We start from the raw sequence: 22,709 nt of genomic DNA on the forward strand, positions 1-22,709 counted from the left end.
GGGAAAACCTGGGCTTCCAAGTTCGTTAGGTGACCACACCAGTCCAGCCGCCGCGAGCCCCTCCCGCCGTCCCCTTCCGCATCCCCTCCTCCCTCCTCCCCCTCAGCCTGTTTCCTTTCCTTTCGGGGCAGCCGGAGGGCGGGGCCATCGCGGCCGCGGGGAAGGGACGGGCGGGCGCGAGCTGTCAATCTGAAGCCCCGCCCCTCGCAGCGCACGGCGGGCGGGGCTGGAGGCGGGAGCCTGGGAACCGGAAGTCGGAACCCAGCGGCGCGAGCGCAGCCTCTGGGCCAACTGCGTTGTCTTTCCAGCCTCTCCTCTCAGCTCCCCGCCGGAAGTGGAGGTAAGGGACGATTCTCTTTCTTAGCGCTGAGCGCGCGCCCAGCCGGCCGCGCGGTAAGGGTTGGCTGTGTGAGGTGAAGCAAGAGGTGCCCTCCACCCGGGAATAGAGAGGTAAACAGCCGGCTCCCTTCAGGGTAAAGGGCCCGGATGCAGTCAGGGATCGCTGCGCACGTGGACGTGCGCCCAATGCACTCGTGCGGGCCAGAGGAGCATGGCCCCGCCCCGTTTAGACTGCTGTGGACACGGTACACACTGTATAGAGTCATAGACCCCGCCTGTGGGGAAAAGCGTCGAGGGCTCTCCTCCCTTCACGATAGGGAGGTTCCATTCCGCACTCTCCGGGTGTAGACAGGTGTCTCCCTCCCTGCCCGAAGGTGTGGCGACCTCGACCTCACCCCTGTAGACACCTCATGGGGCTGACCGGCGCTAACCTCTGTGGGCACTAAGGCACACAGATCCGCCTCAACGCACCTCTTCCCTTAGGAGAGGGACTTTGATGTTTTCCCCCCTACCCCCGCCCGACCACCAGTAAAGTGGAACTTAATATACCGAGGCGGGGGAACAATCCTTCCCTTCCAGTCAAGACCTGGAGACGCCCTAACCTCGATCAGCCCCTAACCTCGCTCCGGTGTAGCTAATTGATGGAAGGCCCGCCCCCACTTCTGCAGAGATTGTAGATCACCCCTCCCCAAATGATGGGAGGCACAAGTTTCAGCCTACGGGGGAACCGAACCTTGCAGATTTCCTCCTCCTAGGCTAGCGTGAGTTCCCATTGTGGAAAAATAGCCCACTCTTGAAGGAGGTGCCAATTTACTGAATTTGTAAGGACCCCCAAAATGCCCCACAACAAACTGCAATACACCATGAAGAGACTGTCAGATCTGTCTCTTGTGGAGCTCCCAGGGTAGAGGGGTTTAGATTTGTTCTCCTTTTGAGGTAGACAGAGATCACCCTCCACCCAAGGATTTAGAATCATCATATGTAGCAAGAAGAGCCTCCAAGGGACCAGAGAGCTCCCCTTCTCTGTAGTGTTGAGAGGCAATGACACCACTGATCAATCACCCATAGTTCGTGCATATGGGTTCCCCACTTACCCAAGGTAGAGGAGTGTAATCTCCATCCAGGGTGAAAACACAGGACCACCCAAGTTTAAAATACAGGAACACCCCCTGCCCCCCAAGAGTAAGGGCCAGTCCTTTGAATTTATAGCTGGGTTGCAACCCCCCTGCTGGGAAACATGTCCTATTCCCTTCAATGTTAGTACACTGATAAATAGATCTTCCCCATTCCACCTCCCATAGAAAGGTCTGGAATAGCCCACAGCAGGCAAGGTACAGACCCCACTCATGCAAAGCAGCATAAGTCCCCCCTTTGTTAGTGTGGCAATAATGTCACCTTGTAGTAAAGACTGAGGCATATCAGTCCCACCCCACAGACCACCCTAGGGCAAAGAGGCCCAGGACCACCCTTTGTACAACTTAGAGATGATCAGACCCACCCTTCTCCCCCAGGCTGCAGAGATGCAGCCACAGTACCAGTTTCCCCACTTCCTCTGCACCCGGGAGTTGAGCGACAGAAGACATTCTGTCCACCCCAGTCACCAAGAAACAGACCCCAACCACACATGCAAGCAGATTTTCTCCCCTCCCCAAGGTTTTGCACTGACCTCAGTCCACATAGACACATAAAAAACCCTATTCTGGGGCCCCTTTTCCTGGGATTTGTTTTTACCAACCTGTTTAGGGTAGATGAGACACAGAACCCCCTACTTAGGAAAAGAAGTACTGTAAACACCTAATGTAGAACTAAATTGTTCTTGCATACTCCTTCCCTCAGTGTAGAGATGCTTAGTGCTGCTCCCTTACCTACAGGGTAGAGTGGTAAGGACCAAGGACCCCATCCAATGCATTGTGTCATTGACTCCACCCTGGAAGAAAGGTTTAGATTGAGTCTTCCTTTGGGTAGTATGACCCTGCCTTCCCTGTGCGGACTCAGCCATACCAGGCCCCAGCTTCAGTGTAGTCCCTTCCTCAAATTGTGAAGGCTTCCTTATGTTCTTTAACGTTTCATTTTGCCTTTTGGGGGCTCAGAGGAGGCTTGTGGCATTGTGGTTCCCCACTCCTGTCTTCAAATTGGTTCTGCTTCCATTCTGACAGGAAGAAAGCCTGCAGATTCGAACCTATCTCCTAAGCTGCTCATCATGATGAAACTTAGACACAGTGAGTTTCTTTGATCACCCCTCCCAATTCTAAATTGTAGTGAATATTCATAATGTTTCATGGCAACTTTAAAAAATTGCCCAGAATGTACCAGATTACTCTGAATGTCTTTTTTTTTTAAATATATTTTTATTGATTTCAGAGAGGAAGGGAGAGGGAGAGAGAGATAGAAACATCAATGATGAGAGAGAATCTTGATCGGCTGCCTCCTGCATGTCGCATACTGGGTATCAAGCCTGCAACCCCGTGCATGTGCCCTTGACTGGAATCAAACCTGGGATCCTTTGGTCCCCAGGCTAATGCTCTATCCACTGAGCCAAACCAGCTAGGGCTGAATGTCTTTTATATATGGTACCGGAGGACTGGTACACAAAATTCGTGCACAGGGCAGGGTGTGTCCCTCAGGCCAGCCTGCACCCTCTCCAATCTGGGACCCCTTGTGGGATTGGGACTACACCAGTAGTCGGACATCCCTCTTACAATCTGGGACTGCTGGCTCCCAGCTGCTCACCTGCCTGATTACCCCTCACCGCTTCTACTTGCCAGCCTGATTGCCCCCTACCGCTCCCCTGCCTGCCTGATTGATGCCTAACTGCTCCCCTGCTGGCCTGATCACCCCCAACTGCCCTCCCCTGCAGGCCTGGTCACCCCCAACTAGCCTCTTCTTTTTTTTTTTTTTGACTGCTTTACCTATTTTATTTATTTATTTTTTTAACTATTTTTTATTGCTTAAAATATTACAAAGAGTAGTACATTTGTCTCCTTTTTTCCCCCTTGACCTTCCCCCAGCCTCGCCTACCTCCCAGTGTCTTGTGTCCATTGGTTATGCTTATATGCATGCATACAAGTCCTTTGGTTGATCTCTTACCCCCACTCCCAACCCTCCCCAGTCTTCCTGCTGTAGTTTGACAATCTGTTTAATGCTGCTCTGCCTCTGTATCTATTTTTGTTCATCAGTTTATAATGGTCTTTATTATCCATAAAGGAGTGAGATCATGTGGTATATTTCTTTCACTGACTGGCTTATTTCACTTAGCATAATGCTCTGCAGTTCCATCCATGCTGTTGCAAATGGTATGAATTCCTTCTTTTATACCGCAGTGTAGTATTCCATTGTGCAGATGTACCACGGTTTTCTAATCCATTCATCTGTTGATGGGCACTTAGGCTGTTTCCAGATCTTAGCTATGGTGAATTGTGCTGTTATGAACATAGGAATTCATATATCCTTTCTGATTGGTGTTTCTGGTTTCTTGGGATATATTCCTAGAAGTGGGATCACTGGATCCAATGGGAGTTCCATTTTTAAGTTTTTGAGGAAACTCCATACTGTTCTCCACAGTGGCTGCACCAGTCTGCATTCCCACCAGCAGTGCACGAGGGTTCCTTTATCTCCACATCCCCTCCAACACTTGTTGTTTGTTGATTTGTTGATGATAGCCATTCTGATAGGTGTGAGATGGTACCTCATTGTTGTTTTGATTTGCATCTCTCGGATGATTAGTGACTTTGAGCATGTTTTCATATGTCTCTTGGCTTTCTGAATGTCCTCTTTTGAAAAGTGTCTATATAGGTCCTTTGCCCATTTTTTGATTAGATTGTTTATCTTCCTTTTGTTAAGTTGTATGAGTTCCCTATAAATGTTGGAGATTAAACAATTATCGGTGATAACATTGGCAAATATGTTCTCCCATGCAGTGGGCTTGTTGTTTTGTTGATGGTTTCTTTTGCTGTGCAGAAGCTTTTTATTTTGATGTAGTCCCATTTGCTTATTTTCTCTTTAATTTCCAATGCCCTAGGACTGTGGTCGGCAAACTGGGACTCGCTAGCCACATGCGGCTCTTTGGCCCCTTGAGTGTGGCTCTTCCTAAGCCTTAGGAGTACCCTAATTAAGTTAATAACAATGTACCTACCTATATAATTTAATTTTAAAAAATTGGGCTCTCAAAAGAAATTTCAATCGTTGTACTGTTGATATTTGGCTCTGTTAACTAATGAATTTGCCAACCACTGCCCTAGGAGATGTATCGGTGAAGAAATTGCTTCCGCATATGTCTGAGATTTTGTTGCCTTTGGATTCCTCTAGTATTTTTATGGTTTCCCGTCTTACATTTAAGTCCTTTATCCATTTTGAGTTTATTTTTGTGTATGGTGTAAAGTTGGTGGTCTAGTTTCTTTCATTTTTTTTCATGTATCTGTCCAATTTTCCCAACACCATTTATTGAAGAGACTGTCTTGACTCCATTGTATGTTCTTGCCTCCTTTGTCAGATATTAATTGAGCATAGTGGTTTGGGTCGATTTCTGGGTTCTCTGTTCTATTCCATTGATCTATATGTCTGTTCTTGTGCCAGTACCAGGCAGTTTTGAGAACAGTGGCTTTGTAATACAGCTTGATATCTGGTATTGAGATCCCACCTACTTTGTTCTTCTTTCTCAGGATTGCTGCAGCTATTCGGGGTCTTTTTTAATTCCAGATGAATTTTTGGAGAGTTCGTTCTAGGTCTGTGAAATATGCCATTGGTATTTTAATGGGGAGTGTGTTGAATTTATAGATTGCTTTGGGTAGTATGGACATTTTAATGATGTTGATTCTACCAATCCAAGGACATGTTATGTTCTTCCATCTGTTTATGTCTTCCTCTATCTCTTTTTTCAATGCCCTGTAGTTTTCTGAGTAGAGGTCTTTTGCCTCTTTAGTTAGGGTTATTCCTAGGTATCTTAATTTTTTTGGTGTGATGGTAAATGGGATTGCTTTTTTAGTCTCTCTTTCTGTAACTTCATTATTGGTGTATAGAAATGCCATAGATTTCTTGGCATTAATTTTGTATTCTGCTACATTGCTGAATTCATTTATTAAGTCTAATAGTTTTCTGATGGAGTCTTTAGGGTTTTTTATGTACAATATTATGCCATCTGCAAATAAGGACAGTTTTACTTCATTTCCAATTTGGATGCCTTTTATTTCTTCTTCTTGTGTAATTGCAATGGCTAATACTTCCAGTACTATGTCGAACAGGAGTGGTGAGGGTGGGCATCCCTGTCTTGTTCCTGTTCTTAGGGGAAATGGTTTTAGTTTTTGCCCATTGAATATGATGTTGGCTGTGAGTTTGTCATATATAGCTTTTATTATGTTGAGGTATGATCCTTCTACTCCCGCCTTGCTGAGAGTTTTTATCAAAAGTGGGTGTTGGATTTTGTCAAATGCTTTTTCTGCATCAATTGATATGACCATGTGGTTTTTTTCTTTCAATTTGTTTATGTGATGTATCACGTTTATTGATTTGCGGATATTGTACCATCCTTGCATCCCTGGGATAAATCCTACTTGGTCATGGTGTATGATCTTTCTGATGTACTGCTGGATCTGATTTGCTAAGATTTTGTTGAGGATTTTGGCATCTATGTTCATGAGGGATATTGGCCTGTAATTCTCTTTCATTGTGTTGTCTTTATCTGGTTTTGGTATTAGGGTGATGCTGGCTTCATAGAATGAGCTTGGAAGTGTTCCTTCCTCTTGAATTTTTTGTAGTAATCTAAGGAGGATAGGTTTTAGTTCTTCCTTGAATGTTTGGTAAAACTCCCCTGTGAAGCCGTCTGGCCCCGGACTTTTGTTTGCTGGAAGCTTTTTGATGACTGCTTCAATTTCTTCCATAGTTATTGGCCTGTTGAGATTTTTAGATTCTTACTGATTAAGTTTTGGAAGGTTGTATTTTTCTAGGAATATGTCCATTTCCTCCAGGTTGTCTAGTTTGTTGGTGTAGAGTTGTTCATAATATTTTTTTTAACAATCCTTTGTATTTCTGTGGGGTCTGTTGTTATTTCTCCTCTTTCATTTTTGATTTTGTTTATTTGGGTCCTCTTTGTTTCTTAGTGAGCCTGGCTAGAGGTTCATCAATCTTGTTTATCTTTTCAAAGTACCAGCTCTTGGCTTTGTTGATCTTTTGTATTGCTTTTTGGTCTCTATGTCATTTATCTCCACTCTGATCTTTATTATTTCCTTCCTTCTGCTTACACTGGGCTTTTCTTGTTGCTCTCTTTCTAACTCTTTGAGTTGTAGGGTTAGGTAATTTATTATCATTGTTTTTTGTTTTTTTGCAGTAGGCTTGTAGAGCTATGAACTTCCCTCTCAAGACTGCTTTCGCTGTGTCCCATAGGTTTTGGATTGTTGTGTTTTCATTGTCGTTTGTTGCCATGATGTTTTTTATTTCTTCTTTGATCTCTCTGGTAACCCAGTCATTGTTTAATAGCATGCTATTTAGTCTTCATGTGTTTGATTTTTTGGGATTGTTTTTATTGTAGTTGATTTCCAGTTTTATGCCATTGTGATCTGAGAAGACGCTTGATATGATTTCTGTCTTCTTGAATTTGAAGAGACTTTGCCTGCGACCCAATATATGGTCTATCTTTGAAAATGACCCATGTGCACTTGAGGAGAATGTATATTCTGTGGCTTTGGGGTGAAATGTTCTGAAGATGTCAATTAATTCCATCTGATCTAGTGAGTCATCTAGGATTGATGTTTCTTTGCTGATTTTTTGTTTAGAGGATTTTTCCAATGGTGATAGTGGGGTATTAAAGTCCCCTACTATTATTGTATTGCTGTCAATCTCTCACTTGATCTTCTCCAGAAGTTTTCTTATGTATTTGGGTGCTCCTATATTGGGTGCGTATATGTTTACCAGAGTTATTTCTTCTTGTTGGATTGCTCCCTTTAGTATTATGAAGTAGCCTTCCTTATCTCTTTTTATGTCCTTCACTTTGAGATCTAGTTTGTCAGATATAAGTATTGCTACCCCAGCTTTTTTTCATTTCCATTCGCCTGAAAAACCTTTTTCCATCCCTTCACCATCAGTCTGTGTGTGTCTTTTTTTCTGAGGTGGGTTTCCTGTAGACAGGAGATATATGGGTCATGTTTTCTTATCCATTCAGTTACCCTATGTCTTTTGATTGGGGCATTTAATCCATTTAAATTTAAAGTTATTATTGATTGATACTTGTTTGTCGCCATTTTTATTCTTTACCCCTGTGTTCCTTCTTCGTTTCCTATTTTTTCTTTTTACAGCCGACCCTTTAGCATTCCTTGCATTGCTGGTTTGGTGGTAATAAACTCCCGTAGTCCTTTTTTGTCTGTGAAGCTCCTGATTTCACCCTCAATTTTGATTGATAGCCTTGCTGTGTACAGTATTCTTGGATTCAGACCCTTCCTTTGCATGACTTTGTATATTTCATTCCATTCCCTTCTTGCCTGATAAGTTTCTGTTGAGAAATCAGTCGCTAGTTTGATGGGGGATCCTTTGTAGGTAACTTTCTGTCTCTCTCTGGCCGCTTTTAAGATTCTTGCTTTGTCGTTGGTGTTTGCCAATTTAATTATAATGTGCCTTGGCGTCGTCTTTTGGGGTTCATTTTGTGACTCTGTGAGCTTCTTGGATTTGTGTGAGTTTTTTCTTCCCTATATCCGGGAAGTTTTCTGTCATTTTTTCAAACAGGTTTTCTATTCCTTGCTCAGTTTCCTCTCCTTCTGACACCCCTATTATGCGGATGTTGTCCCAAAGTTCTCTTAGGCTCTCCTCCTGCTTTTTAATTTTTTTTTCTAGAAGCTGCTCTGCTTGGGTATTTTTTCCTACCTTGTCTTATAGCTCACTGATGCGGTCTTCTGCTTCTTCTAGTCTACTGTTGATGCTTTCTATTGAGTTCTTTATAGCAGTGATGTCATTTTTCATTTCTTCTTGGTTCTTCTTCATTTCCTCTTGGTTCTTACACACATTGTTGAATTTGTCTTCCATTCTTTCATCCACCTTATGACCATTTCTCTGAATTCTTTCTCTGACAGGTTGCTTGCCTCCATTGCCTCGATTTCGTTTACTTCCTTTTTTTGTGATGCCTGTTTATCTTTCATACGCAGGCTGTTTCTTTGTCTCTCCATGATCTCTCTTCTCCAGGTGTTTGGTTATGTAGTTCTCTCTGCTGCGTTGATTTAAAGGCACAACATACAACACAACAAGTCACAACGCACAAGGCACTGAACACAAATGTATTCATGATACTAATAACCCCAAATAAAGGTGACCACCAGAGCAAAGAGAATTAAGGGATAAGGAAGAAAAAAGAGAAAAAGAAAAAAAAAGGAGTCCAAAAATTAAATTGGGAAAAGGAAAAAAAAAGGAAGAGAGAAAAGAAAGAGAATGAAATAGAAGAGGGGAAGAGACTATTTATATGGGGAGAAAACTCCAATAGAGCAGCCACTAATCCCAACAAATCTCAGCAACAGATACCTAGAGATGAATACAAACTACAAACAACAACTAATATCAAGCGAGGCGAGGGAAAACAGAAGCAAAAAAATAACCGGGGGGAAAAAAAAACCAACAAAAAAAGAAAAGAAAAAGCGAAACAAACAAGCATAAAAAACCCCAATATAATCAACAAGCAAACAACAACAAAATGACAGAGAGAAAAAAAGAAAAAAAATTTGGATAGTGAAGAAAGAGAAGAGAGAGGTGTCTATGGCCTTAGAGCAGGGGATTGGAAATTAGATATATAAGTAGGGTGAAATTTTAACGGGGTAAAAAGAAGGAATAGGGAAAATCTAAAGCAGGAATAGGGTAAGAGAAACAGGACAGCAAAAGGGGAAAAGTGAGGAAGAGAGTTTTGGCATAAAGGTAAAGTTGAGATGGAGTAAAATGATGCTAAAGGAAAGATAAAAATAGAATGTAGAACACTAATCCCAAAATAAAATAAAGAGAAAATAAAATGACACTTTAAAAAAAAGGTAAAATGGTAGTAGTAATAATACTGGTTAAAAATAAAAATGCAGTAATTAAAAAGGAAAAATCAGGTGATGAAAAAAGAAAAAAAAATTTAGTTTCTTAAGTAAAAGGTGAAAACAATAAAAATGTGCAGTAGTGAAGGTCCTTCATTTCTTCTACTCTTCTGTTTGGCATGCCTTAGTCCTGTCAGGTATTCAGGAGAGTGTTGAAGTTCCCTGCGATGCACTGTTCCTCCGTGTTGTAAACCACAGTCCTGATTTTAAAGCAGGCGGTATTTCTTTGTTTTCCAGACTGCCTTTATTTGTGTTTACAGAAGAGTCAGTTTGTGGTTCAGCCCCTGGGTGGAAGTGTTTCTGGATTGACCTCCGAGGCTATAATTCCTCTCTAGCCAGTATTTAGGTTTTGTTTTCCCTATCTCACTTAATACTGGTTTGGGAGAGTTGACTGCCCCATAGCCGGTTCCTTGATCGTTACTCCCCGCTCTGATTCTCAGGTTCCACAAAAACAACTTTCCCCTGCAGTCTCTGTGAGTGAACCCAATTGGGCGAGCCTGTGTATTGGGTTTAATAATCAAATGCAAAGATTTAAGGAGGAAAAAAAAAAAGAGCCTGAGTAGGTGCGTGAGCTCGCAACCCTGCACCATCCAGCTCTGTGCACAAAGCTCCCAAAGTCTCTTCCGCACTCCTCTCTCCCCTGGCACTAAGCATCCGGCACACTGGCAAAATCCTATGCTGCCTTTGTGCACCCAGTCCAGCTATGGGCTGTTTTTAGAGTTCCCTTCTGCCAGCAGCCCTGTAGGACCCCTTCCACACTCGAGGATCACGCTGGCCCCAATGGCCGCGGACTTTGTGGGGTGCAGACTTCTCCTGCGCGCATTCCTCTCTCCAACCTGAATTACAAACCGCACCTTTAGGTGAAATCTGACCTTTCTGTGAGGAGGAGGAGGGCTCGTCTGAGTCCACGTATTTGTGCTGCTTGAGATCGGTGTTCGTGGGTTCGTAGCTAGTCCCTGGGTGCCATGGTTGCAGGGTCTCTGGATATATACACTTCTGATAACAGCCACTCAAGATGGCGCGGTCTCTGTGGCTGAACCGGCCGCTCTGGGAGAGATTTCAGCAGCAGTGGAGGCTGCTGGGTTAGGGGAGCCCGATCCTGCAGTCTCCAACACTTGCCTTTCTCCGGGAGTCCTCTGCCTTTCCTGACTGCAAACTGTCTCCTAGCTGAATTTCCTCTGCCAATTCAGGCTGGTTATTACTCGTTTCAGCTGCTCACCCTATATGCTCTGGGACAAGGCACGGGACACATCCGTCTGTACCGCTGCCATTTTGTCTCTCCCAACTGCCCTCTTCTGCTGGCTGGTCACCCCCAACTGCCCTCCCCTGCTGGCCCGATCACCCCTAACTGCCTTTCCCTGCCGACCTAGTTGCACCCAACTTTCCCCCTCTGCTGGCCTGATCACCCCTAACTGCCCTCCCCTGCCGGCCCGATCGCCCCTAACTGCCCTCCCCTACCGGCCTGGTCCCCCCCAACTGCCCTCCCATGCCAGCCTGATCACCCCCAACTACCCTCCCCTGCTGACCTGATCACCCCCAACTGCCCTCCCCTGCTGGCCTGTTCACCCCCAACTGCCCTGCCGGCCTGATTGCCCACAACTGCCCTCCCGTGCTGGCCATCTTGTGGCAGCCATCTTGTGCTGATGTTGCGTGTGATGCCACCTAGGCTTTTATTATATAGGATCAGTGTTGTCTCTCAACTTCCTTGTGAGGTAAGGTTCCCCTTATCTCCCATTCCCATTTTACAGATGACAAACAGGGTCAGCAAAGTTAAGTGACTTGATCTGAGTTGGATAGCAGTAAATACTGTATCACACTGTCTGGAACCCTAACATTTTTCTTTTTAAGTTGTACCTTTAAGTTGGTACCATATATTGTACCCGTGGCTAAAAGAATGGACTCTGGGGTCAGACTGAGTTTGAATCTTAGCTCTTCCACTTACTAGTTGTGTAGTCTTAGGCAAGATACTTAACTTCAGCCTTTAGTTTCACAATCGGATAATAATAGTATTTATCTAATAGCATAATAGTATCTACCTAGCCCTGGCCAGTTAGTTGGACCGTTATCCCCTACACTAAAAGGTGTGGCGGATTTGATTTCCAGTCAGGGCCCATACCCAAATTGCAGGTTGAATCCCCCATCAGGGTGCATAAGGGAGGCAAGTGATCGATGTTTTTCTCTCTCTTTCTCTGGCCCCCTTTCTCTCTCAAATCAATAAAATCATACCCTCGGGTGAGGATTAAAAAAAAATAGTATCTCCCTAATAGTGTTTTCATGAGGATTTAATGCGTTAAAATAGGTAAGATACTTAGAATAGTGTCTGGCACTGTGGATAGCACACTGGATAGACTGGGTGAGAATTGTACCACCCCAGGACCCCCTATTCTGTGTGAATGGTGGCCCTGCCTATGTGGGGCTTGATGAAAAAAATGTCAGTACATTTACTTTATATAATCCTAAAATGTGTATGTTAATACCAAAAGCAAATAATCATTTTTTCAAGTAACACGAGAAAAATGAACAAAATCAACTATATTTAAGAACATCAAATACCAGGTTATAATAAAATTATTGGTAGTGATAAAGATCATAATTAGGTAGTTAAAGAGAGTATATGCATACAAAAGAACCCTGGCAGTTTAAAATAATGAGGAAGTAGTATATGGGAATATTATGTGGAAAGACTGTAGTGTATGGAAAAACCATTAGATGAAAAGATCTCCAGAATTTGTTAAGTGAAAAAGCAAGTTGCTGACAAGAGTATGTTACCTTTTTGGGAGAAAATAGGGGGAAATAAGAATATATATTTGCATAAAGAAACAATGATGCATGATAAACTCATGCAGTGGTTTCTTTTTTAAATATATTTTTATTGATTTTTTTTGTAGAGAGAGTAAGGGAGAGGGATAGAGAGATAGAACAAAGATGAGAGAAACATCAAAGATTGGCTGCCTCCTGCACACTCTCTACTGGGGATCAAGCCTGCAACCCCAGCATGTGCCTTGACCGGGAATTGAACTGGTAACCTCTTGGTTCATGGGTCGACGCTCAACCACTAAGCCACACGGGCTAGGCAGTGGTTTCTTTTTGTTGTTAATCCTCACTGGAGGATATTTTTTTCCATTGATTTTTAGTGAGAGTGGAAGCGGGGGAGAGACAGAGAGAGAAACATCAATGTGAGAGAGACACATCAATTGGTTGTCTTCCATACACTCCTTGACGGGCCAGGGATCGACCCTGCAACTGAGGTATGTGCCCTTGACTGGAATAAAATGCTCGACTCTTCAATCCACTGGCCAACACTCTAACCACTGGGCAAACCGGCTAGGGCATACAGTGGTTTCTTATTACAGTGAGGGGACTACAGTGGCTAGGGCCAAGTTTGGGAGGAAGACCTCTCAAAGTGCACCTTTTTATTTTGGAACGTTATGACCTGTTTAAGAGCAATCATACACATTTATATTAGTGGGGGAAATGGTGAATATTAAATTGAATAGAAAAACTTCACATGTGCCCACAACACAAAGGCTTTCAGTGGTGAATTGGCAATAAAGTATGTAATGAGTAACTTGGACAATTACAGTGGTAGATGGGGCAATGCTGGGTGGTGTAGCTAGAGATACCATGGATCCAAATGGTAATCATAGTGATTAAATCTGGGAACGTTATTGAGGAGCCCTACAAAGAGTGTTCAAATAAGGTTTCAGCTGTTGTACATTTTTTGTGTTTATGTTTTGTTTATGTTGTATTTTTTTAAAATATATTTTATTGATTTTTTACAGAGAGGAAGGGAGAGAGATAGAGAGTTAGAAACATCGATGAGAGAGAAACATCGATCAGCTGCCTCCCGCACATCTCCTACTGGGGATATGCCCGCAACCCAGGTACATGCCCTTGACCGGAATTGAACCTGGGACCTTTCAGTCCGCAGGCCGACGCTCTATCCACTGAGCCAAACCGGTTTCGGCTATGTTGTATGTTTTTGAATGGTTAAGAAAAAGGAAGGTGCACCCAGCCTGGTGTGGCTCAGTGGTTGCGCATCGACCTATGAACCAGGAGGTCACAGTTCGATTCCTGGTCAAGGCATATGCCAGGTTGCAGGCTCCATCCCCGGTGGGGGTGTGTGCAGGAAACAGCTGATCAATGATTCTCTCTCATCATTGATGTTTCTCTCTTTCTCTCCCTCTCCCTTCCTTTCTGATATCAATAAAAATATATTTAAAAAAGAAAAAGGAAGGTGTGTTTTGTCACTCAAAAGATTTACACCAATCAGTGACTGGTGGCACAGATATATAATCCATTGTAATGACAGACTGTGAATGTAAGCTGCACAGGAAGGGAAGGGGGTGGCTGATGGATAAGAAACAGAACGGAGGCTGAACAAATGAGCTTGAGGATAGGTGAGAGGGGTGTCTGAGACTGCTTTCTGAAGCAGTTAGAGGAGATGATCATAGATGTCACCATAGTGGGTGAGCAGGTGGCTGCATGGAGTGCTGGTTCCTGGAGGTGAAAATGTTGAGGAAGTGGGAAACTGGAGTGTTGGAAGGGGCCCAGAAATTGCCAAAGTTACCCAGATTGATGGTGGCAGGAGTTGGGTTGAAAGTAATGCTCTGAGCCCTGTGCTTCCATAAATGAGGAAAAGTGACTTATAGGTGACAGGCATAGCAACAGTTTAAAGAGCAGGATTTTCCTCCCTCTTTATTTTTCTTGTCAAAAAACATTTTATTGCCCTAGCCAGTTTGGCTCAGTGGATAGAGCGTCAGCCTGTGGACTGAAGGGTCCTGGGTTCCATTCCGGTCGGGGGCGCATGCCTGGGTTGTGGACTCAATCCCAAGTGGGGGGCGTGCCCGAGGCAGCCGATCAGTGATTTTCATCATTGATGTTTCTAATCTCTCCCTTTCCCGTCGTCTCTCTGAAATCAATAAACATATTGATCTGGTTCATAGCTCGATGCTCAACCACTGAGCCACGCCAGCTGGGCTATTTTTCTTTTTTAACAAGAGGGAGAAATAGTCTTGGTTTGGCAATGATGAGTCCAGAGAACATCTCTACCTACTGGCCCCAAGGTATCCATTCATGTGCCAGAGAAAACACAGCCACCTTTCCAGAGGCCTGCAGGCGAAGCAGTGTCCTCACAGGTGTCTCCACCAAGGCAAGAGGTTTGGGAATTGTTCCCGAGGAGAGATGGAAGAATTAGGGGTGCTGAGCTCCCCAATGGGAGCGTCAGAGGGCATTGTGGGAAATTTTAAGCAGAGACAAAGGGAGGATGGTGGTAGAGTCAGTGCCAGGCTGGATGTACAGGGATATAGCAGGGTGAGAGTGTGGGAGATGATGGGTGAATGGAGAGCTCTGCCTTTGAATATTGATTGATGCCACAGCTGGTGAGTGGAGACATTGAGGCTCAGAGAGATTTGAGAAAATTCTTTAAGGTCATATAGGTAGGCAGTTATGGAGCCAGAATAGGAATCTATGTGTGGCTGGCAACAAAATGGAAGCTGTTTTCTCTCTCAGGCTGTTAAAACCCCTCCCACACAGATTAACAGCGACTCCTGGGTGTTGCAGTGCTGCAAGTGATGGCCGCACTCTTCCCCACGTCTCTCCTTCCCCTTCTCTCCTCCCTCCCTCTGAAGCAGATGTTTCCCCCCTCTCTACGTGATGTATTTTCTTTCAGTGTGTGCCTGTATCCAGTGCAAGCTCTGTTTCCAGGGAAGTTAGGCAGATGGAAATTGTTGAGTAAAACGGCCAGACCTGGTTCATTCCAGACCTCACATTCTTTTCATTGCGACATGAGTGCTTTGGAAGAAAAGGAGACACAGGGGTCTGTTTTTTGTTTATTTGTGTGTGTGTGTGTGTTTTTTTGTTACTGGGAAATTCGACCCATTCACAGTCATTATGAGAACTAATATGCTTGGTCTAACTTCTACCATCTTATTGTATATTTTCTGTTTATTCTTATTCCCTTATTTATTTACTTTGAAGAAATTGATCAAGTCTAAAAAAAATCTACCCGTAATTAAGTTATGTTGGTAGTTGCATTTATACTGATAGCAAACATAATTAAACTCAAATTTCTCTATCACTTTACCAAAGTTAAATAATGACTCTGTTTATCTTACTCTTTCAAAGTGAGACTTTTAGCATGCTTTTGCTTTTCCAACCCCTGTTGCTTTGATTCCTAGATTTTGTTGAAATAATTTGGTATTTTAGTTCTGAGCTATTTTCTTATGCTTCCTGGATTTTAAAAAATCCTTTCTTAATAATGTATCATAATTCTTAGCTACATTACTAGCATTTTAAAAGAGATTTAATGATTTAATGAATATCTTGCACATAAGGGGGGACTAGGTTTCCTGCCCACCATTATTTGTTTCCATTAGCTTGAGGTCTTTGTGTGTGCGCGTGTGTTTTTAATCCTCACTTGAGGAGTGAGGATATTTTTTCCATTGATTCTTAGAGAGTGGAAGGGAGGGGGGGGAAGGGGGAGAGAGAGAAACATCTGTGTGAGAGAGACACATCAATTGGTTGCCTCCTGCTTGCACTCTGACTGGGGCCTGGGATTGAACCTGCGACTGAGGGATGTGCCCTTGACCTAGAGTCAAACCCGAGACTTCAGTTTTCAGGCTGATGCTCTAACCACTGAACAACCAGCCAGGGCAGCTTGAGATCTCTATTCTGATTTAATTTTTAGCTGGTGTACTTCCTCAAGTAGTTTTACCAGAAAGGGAATAGAGGTGGTGCCCTATCCACGTAGCTCAATTGGGAGCACTGTCCCAATATGCCAAGGTTGTGGATTTGATCCCCAGTCAGGGAACCTTACAAGAATCAAGCAATGAATGCAGAAGTAAGTGGAACAACAAATCAATCTCCTCCTCCCCTCCCCTTCCCTTCTTCCCCCCTCTCCCTCCCCCTCTCCCTCCCCCTCTCCCTCCCCCTCTCCCTCCCCCTCTCCCTCTCCCCTTCTTTCTCTCTCTAAAATAAATAAATAAAATTTAAAAAATGAAAGAGAATAGCAGTGGTAATCTCTACACATCTATTTTTCTTTTAAACTTCAGAGTAATCTATTGGTCAGGTATAGGCATTTAGCTTGGAACTCAGTCCCTTGTCTCAGAACTTGTAATGGTTATTCTTCTGTCTTTAGTGTCCAGAGTTGTAGATTTGAGAAGGCTGTCCTCTGCGCTGGCCTTTGTTGGAAACTTGTTCTGTTTGGAAGTTTATAAGATTGTCTCTTTACCCTTGGAGTTCAGAAATTTCACCAGGATATCTTTTGTGTTAATCTTGGCGCTACATGAGCCTTTCTAATCTGAAACCTCAAGCCTGTTTTCAACTAAAGGAACTTTTTATCTATTATTTTTATTTTTTTTGAACTTGTGGGTTTTTTCATTAGGAAATACCACATTTTAAAATGTTTTTATTGATTTGAGAGAGAGAAAAGGAGAGGGATAGATAGAAACATCAATGAGAACATCAGATCAGATGTCTTCTGCACGCCCCCTACTGGAGATTGAGCCTTGTGCCTTGACCAGGAATTGAATCCACTATCCCGGTATCACAGTGCTTGTGCTTAAGTAACCATTATTTTACTTAATAATACCCCAAAAATGTTTCCTTCAAGTGGAAAGGTATGTGTGTAAAGGACAAAACATAGTATTATATAGGGCTCGATTCTATTAGTGGTTACAGGCATCCACTGCGGGTCTTGGAACGAATACCTTGCAGATAAGGGGAGGACTACTGTAGTGTTTAAATTCTCTTGTTTCCACCCTAGCTGGTTTGCTCAGTGGATAGAGCATTGGCCTGCAGACTGAAGTGTCCTCGGTTCGATTCTGATCAAGAACACATGCTTGGGTTGTGGCCTCGATCCCTGGTGGGGGGCGTGCAGGCGTCAGCTGATCAATGGTTCTCTCTCATCATTGATGTTTCTATCTCTCTTTTTCTCTCCCTTCCTCTCTGAAATCCATAAAAATATATTTAAAAAAATTTTCTTGTTTTCTACATTAACTCTGCTTCAGTGCAAAACCACTTGCGATGGGAGTGCCCGTGGTGGTAATCTCAAGCTGCTCCTATATTTGTGCCCTGAACTTCCAGAATCACCCCCTCTAGGAATTCCTTTAGCCCTCTTGCAGGTGGTGAGAATTAAGGAAAGTCATTCTTCCCTAAGAGCTCAGCTGTGAATGGGATGGCAGGTGGGACTTCTCATTGACAGTGGGGAGGACCCTTAAATTCCTGGGCTTTGTTAAGGTGGGATTGAGGCAGGTGAGCTCTCTCCTCCTTGTAATGGGGGGGGAGGGGTGCAGCGGTGGCTGCAGTTTAGCTGAATAGGGCAAGTCCCTTTGGAGGCAATGGCCTGAGCAGGGTTGGCAGGAAGGGGCAGTTAGTTCTCTCTTTATGTGCTGAGGCCATCTATCCTGGCTTAACCAGCTGGGACTCCTCAGATCACCTTCCCATGCTGCCAGCCCCCACCTCAGCCTGGTGCTGAAAGTGTTGAGCCCTAGCCTGCCGGGAACCAATGCCAGCATGCCATCATTTCAAGAGTTTCATCAAAAGGTTGATGAAACTTGGGGACTCAACAGGGTTGAGTCACACATGGAGTCACCTGTTGGGAATGGCTAAAGGCATTTCCCCAAACCTGAATAGGAAACTGATTGTGGCTGCCAGACAGCTAAAGGGCATCTTAATCTACATGTTATTGCCTCCTACTGGCCAAACACCTGAACAGCCGTAGGCTATTCCCCAAACTGACAATGGTTCTGTACCCTTTGAAACCTTACCCTTTGAAGTGCATTATCTCCACCTTGCCTTAGGACAAATTGTGTTAGTAAAAGCAAGGGGCCTAGACAAGGAGGCACTCTTCAGTTCCTTTAGCTGAAGGTCCTCTGACCCCCAATGCCTTTCAAAATTATATCTCGTCTCCGGACTCTTTATTAGTCTCTGGATTCCTATGTCATCTACGCACAGTGCCTTTTCCAGATTCCTGAACCCTTCTTGATGCTGGGACATGAACCCCGGCACTAGCCAGTTTCGCAAAGCAGTTAGAGCATTGGCAGGCAGACTGAAGGGTCCCGGATTCTATTCCGGTCAAGGGCATGCACCTCCATTGCAGGCTGGATCCCCAGCCCTGGTCGAGGCGTGTGTGGGAGGCAATTAATTGATGTGTCCTCTGTCTATCCCGCTCTCTCCCACTCTCTCTAAAAATCAATGGAAAAGTATCCTCAGGTGAGGATTAACTAAAAAAAAATTTTTGTTGTTGAGTTTCCTCCTACCAGAAGTTGGGGGGGAGAGAGGAGTTACAAGGAGATATTCAGCTCACTCTCTTCACAGGATTCCTTAACAATTGTTTCAATTTGCATTGAAACGATGCCCTGAGCATTATATTCAGTAGTCTTTCTAACAGTGTTGATGCCATATCCCTGTCTGTCTTGTCCTGGGCCTACCAGTGGTAGGCAAACTGCGGCTCGCGAGCCACATGTGGCTCTTTGGCCCCTTGAGTGTGGCTCTTCCACAAAATACCGACTTCTGTGCATGGGCCACGAAGTTTCAATTGCACTGTACACGCCCGCCCGCACGTGGTATTTTGTGGAAGAGCCACACTCAAGGGGCCAAAAAGCTGCATCTGGCTCGCAAGCCGCAGGTTGCTGGCCACTGGCCTAGACCAGTGGTCGGCAAACTCATTAGTCAGCGGAGCCAAATATCAACAGTACAATGATTGAAATTTCTTTTGAGAGCCAGATTTTTTAAACTTAAACTATATAGGTAGGTACATTGTTATTAATTAGGGTACTCCTAAGCTGGCCTTTGCTAAAAACGTCCTCAGTCTGATTGAGGAGGTACGTTCGCTGAGGTCGACCCCTTCCAACTCTCCCATCCACACTCGTCTTGTATACTTGTTTCAGATAGACCAGTGTGGATGGGAGAGTTGGAAGGGGTCGACCTCAGCGAACGTACCTCAGAACAATGTACCTCCCCCACACTGCGTATCCTGCGGCCCACCTGACACCCCCCCACTTCTTCTAATGCCACTTCTTCAAAATAGACTCGCCCAGGCCAAAAACCGACTTCTGCGCATGGGCCATGAAGTTTCAATCGCACTGTACGTGCGCGCCCGCATGTGGTACTTTGTGGAAGAGCCACACGTGGCTTGTGAGCCACGGTTTGCCGACCACTGGCCTAGACAAACATGGTGTCAGAGGCATCCTTAGGTCCCAATGCGACCAGACCTTAATTAAGGTATCAAGAAATGTTGTGTAGGTGAGTGATGCCTGTTTCTTTTTCTTTTTTTTTTGTAGAAAATAAGAAACCAGGTAAAAGTTCCAAAGGCTGCAAGAAGGTAAGTTGGCCCAACCCTCAGGTAAGGTGTGCCCACTGTTGGGGTAAGGCTAGGAACAGGTTACCTGCCCTAGAAGAAGCCCATAAAACCCAGTAGAGATGGTGGGTGACTCTAGACCAGTGGTTCTCAACCTTCCTAATGCTGTGACCCTTTAATACAGTTCCTCATGTTGTGGTGACCCCCAACCATAAAATTATTTTTGTTGCTACTTCATAAGTGTAATTTTGCTACTGTTATGAATTGTAATGTAAATATCTGATATGCAGGATGTATTTTCATTGTTACACATTGAACATAATTAAAGCATAGTGATTAATCACAAAAACAATATGTATTTATATATGTGTTTTCCTATGGTCTTAGGCGACCCCTGTGAAAGGGTCGTTCGACCCCCAAAGGGGTCGCGACCCACAGATTGGAGACCCACAGGTTGAGAACCGCTGCTCTAGACAGAGTAATACATCGGACTCAGTGGAGCTGGCTTTCCTTCTCTGTCTGGGTGGCCGCAGCAGAGAATCAGCAGCGTTTATTAAGTTTATACCACAAGCCACACGCTCCTTAGTGCTTGATTTACCTTGGCAGGGATTGCTGTGGTCCCATTTTTTAGATGGAGAAACTGAGCTCAGTGAGAAAGTTCCTAGATTCGGGGTAGTGCAGCTGGGACTTGAGTCTGCCTGAGCCCCAGTCCCTGTCACTCATGGGTGGAGAAAGGCTGAAACATAATGACTGGCTCCAGCTCCTGGATCTCCTGGCCCTGCTAGGAAAGATATGAACAAGTCAGACTTGGGCCAAAGCAGTGGTTGTCAGATTGTAGCAGATGGTTAAAGTTCTCACACTTTATTTTATTTTTAAAAAATATTTTTATTGATATCAGAGAGGAAGGGAGAGGGAAACAGAGAGATAGAAACATCAGTGATGAGAGAGAATCATTGACTGGTTGCCTCCTGCACACCTCCTACTGAGGATGGAGCCCGCAACCCAGGCATGTGCCTTGACTGGGAGTCAAACTGACCTGGTTATAGGTCGGGCTTCTGAGAATTTGTATTTCTAACAAGTTGCCAAGTGATGATGCTGCTGGTCTAAGGACCACACTTGGAGAACTACTTAGCTTTTCCCTTTGCCTTTACTTGGGAAACCTTCCGAGTTGCATCTCCCTTTCCTGGGGTTCTTCAGTCAGTTCCTGCCTGGGTAGTGGAGGGAGGGTCTCTCTTTAGCAAGATGGGCATACCTTTGAGGCAAGCCCTTTTTTTTCTCCTCCCTTTCCCTTGGCAACAACACTTCTAAGAAGCTCTAACCCCTCCCTGGAGGGTGATTTTCCTGGGTTCATTAGCTCTGTTTGATTTTTTTTTTTCCTCTCGTGTGGTGACCATCCTGTAAAGCAGAGTGGGAAGAAAGCAGCCTTCAAGCTGGTCTCCACCCCCCAGTTTGTTCACTCCAATGATCATACCAACCGGGAGGCTGAATTAAAGAAGAAGAGGGTAAGCCCTGTACCATGGGGGAGAGAGGGCTTGCCTGGACTGCCAGTTCCTCAGCAGTGGTGAATGGAAGGGTAAAGGCCAGAATGGTTAGGGTTGTAGAGGCTGTTCTGGAAGGTGGAAGGGAGGATGTTGCTTTGCTATTGGACTTAGTGTCTCCAGTTGCTCACCTCCCAGTCCATTGCTGTCTGGCTTGTGTTCCCACGGCTCCACCGAAATGGTCTTTGCCAGCCTCACCAGTGCATTCTCTGATGGAGAGTTCTCATCTAATTTGATCTGAATTCTCTGCATTTGAGACCTGCTTTCCTTGAAATACTCTCACTGTGACTTTCTTGTCATCTTACTCTCCTAAATGTCCTCCTTCCTCTCTGTCAGTCTCCCTGCTCTCTAAATGGTGGGGCATCCCACAACTTTGTCCTCTTCTCCCTCTGTTCTTGTTTCCTCTGCCAGGAACATATTCTCTCTCAGCTTCCCATACCTTTCTTATATACTTATTGATTTCAGAGAGGGAGGGAGGGAGGGAGGGAGGGAGGGAGAGAGAGAGAGAGAGAGAGAGAGAGAGAGAGAGAGAGAGAGAGAGAGAGAGAGAAACATCAATGGTGAGAATCATTGATCGGCTGTCTCCTGCAGGCCCCACACCGAGGATGGAGCCCACAAACTGGGCATGTGCCCTGACCGGGAATGAACTGACCTCCTGGTTCACAGGTTGATGGTCAGCCACTGAGCCACACTGGCTGGGTCCCCTTGACCTTCTTTTATTGTTCTCTGCCCCACTTTCCCTTCCTGCAGCACTCTGTTTTTTTTTTTCTTTCTCTCAAACCCCTTATATCCTGCTGTCATATCTGCTTGCGCCCTGTATCCTTGCTCCTTCCACCTCTGCCATGCCACGCTGTTTCCTTCCACTGTCACCCGTTCCCTGTTCCTCTCCGTCTCCTGTCCCTCCCTTAGGCTGCAGACCTAGTCAGCTGCAGTCCTGGTGTGTGTTCCCTTGTTAGATTGAGGAGATGAGGGAGAAGCAGCAGGCTGCCAGGGAGCAAGAGAGACACAGACGCAGAACCATGGAGAGCTACTGTCAGGATGTCCTGCGACGCCAGGAGGAGTTTGAGTCCAAGGTAAGAGAGTAATTTTGCCCCTGTGTAGTACTGGGGCGGGTTTGCTCAATAGCACCTTTTGCCGTTGCTCTGTGAAAGGGAGAGAAAGGATGTGAGATGGTTGGAAGGGAAGTAGGCAATCCGTGGAGAAAGGATGGGAAGACAGGACAGAGGGATGGAGGGTGAGAGGGAGGTAAAAAGCCATTTTGAGCCTTGTGTGTGACTGGACAACCCTGGATAGGTCCTTTCTCCCAAGCTAGAACCCAAAGACGGGGGGTGGAGTGGGGTTGGGAGGACTAAGGCAGGGGTGAGGAACTTCTGGCCCGCAGGCCATAAAAGTCCCGCGAAATTATTTGGTCTGGCCCTGCCAAGGCATTAGGGGTGAGTTACTTAAGTTTGACTAAATATAGCAGGCTAATTTTTACACACCCATATGCAC

The 22,709-nt window shown here is 44.8% G+C and overlaps 1 protein-coding gene across 4 annotated transcripts in view; it reads left to right on the forward strand.

The window, feature by feature from the left end:
• The first annotated feature begins 210 nt into the window (after positions 1-210).
• The window catches only part of GNL3L (G protein nucleolar 3 like), a 38,173-nt gene continuing 15,674 nt past the window's right edge, over positions 211-22,709 (forward strand). The window contains exons 1-5 of one of the 4 annotated variants that reach the window (XM_036304748.1): positions 211-340; positions 2,496-2,558; positions 19,664-19,704; positions 21,084-21,182; positions 22,175-22,291. In XM_036304748.1, coding sequence (XP_036160641.1) covers positions 2,540-2,558; positions 19,664-19,704; positions 21,084-21,182; positions 22,175-22,291 — 276 coding nt within the window. In that variant the 5' untranslated portion in view covers positions 211-340; positions 2,496-2,539. Of the gene's footprint in view, positions 341-431; positions 451-2,495; positions 2,559-19,663; positions 19,705-21,083; positions 21,183-22,174; positions 22,292-22,709 lie in introns of those variants that run through there. The other 3 variants (XM_036304750.1, XM_036304751.1, XM_036304749.1) reach the window with 3 other exon arrangements.

Source organism: Myotis myotis, unplaced genomic scaffold (genome assembly GCF_014108235.1).
Source record: "Myotis myotis isolate mMyoMyo1 unplaced genomic scaffold, mMyoMyo1.p scaffold_m19_p_4, whole genome shotgun sequence".
In the NCBI taxonomy this organism is placed as follows: domain Eukaryota; kingdom Metazoa; phylum Chordata; class Mammalia; order Chiroptera; family Vespertilionidae; genus Myotis; species Myotis myotis.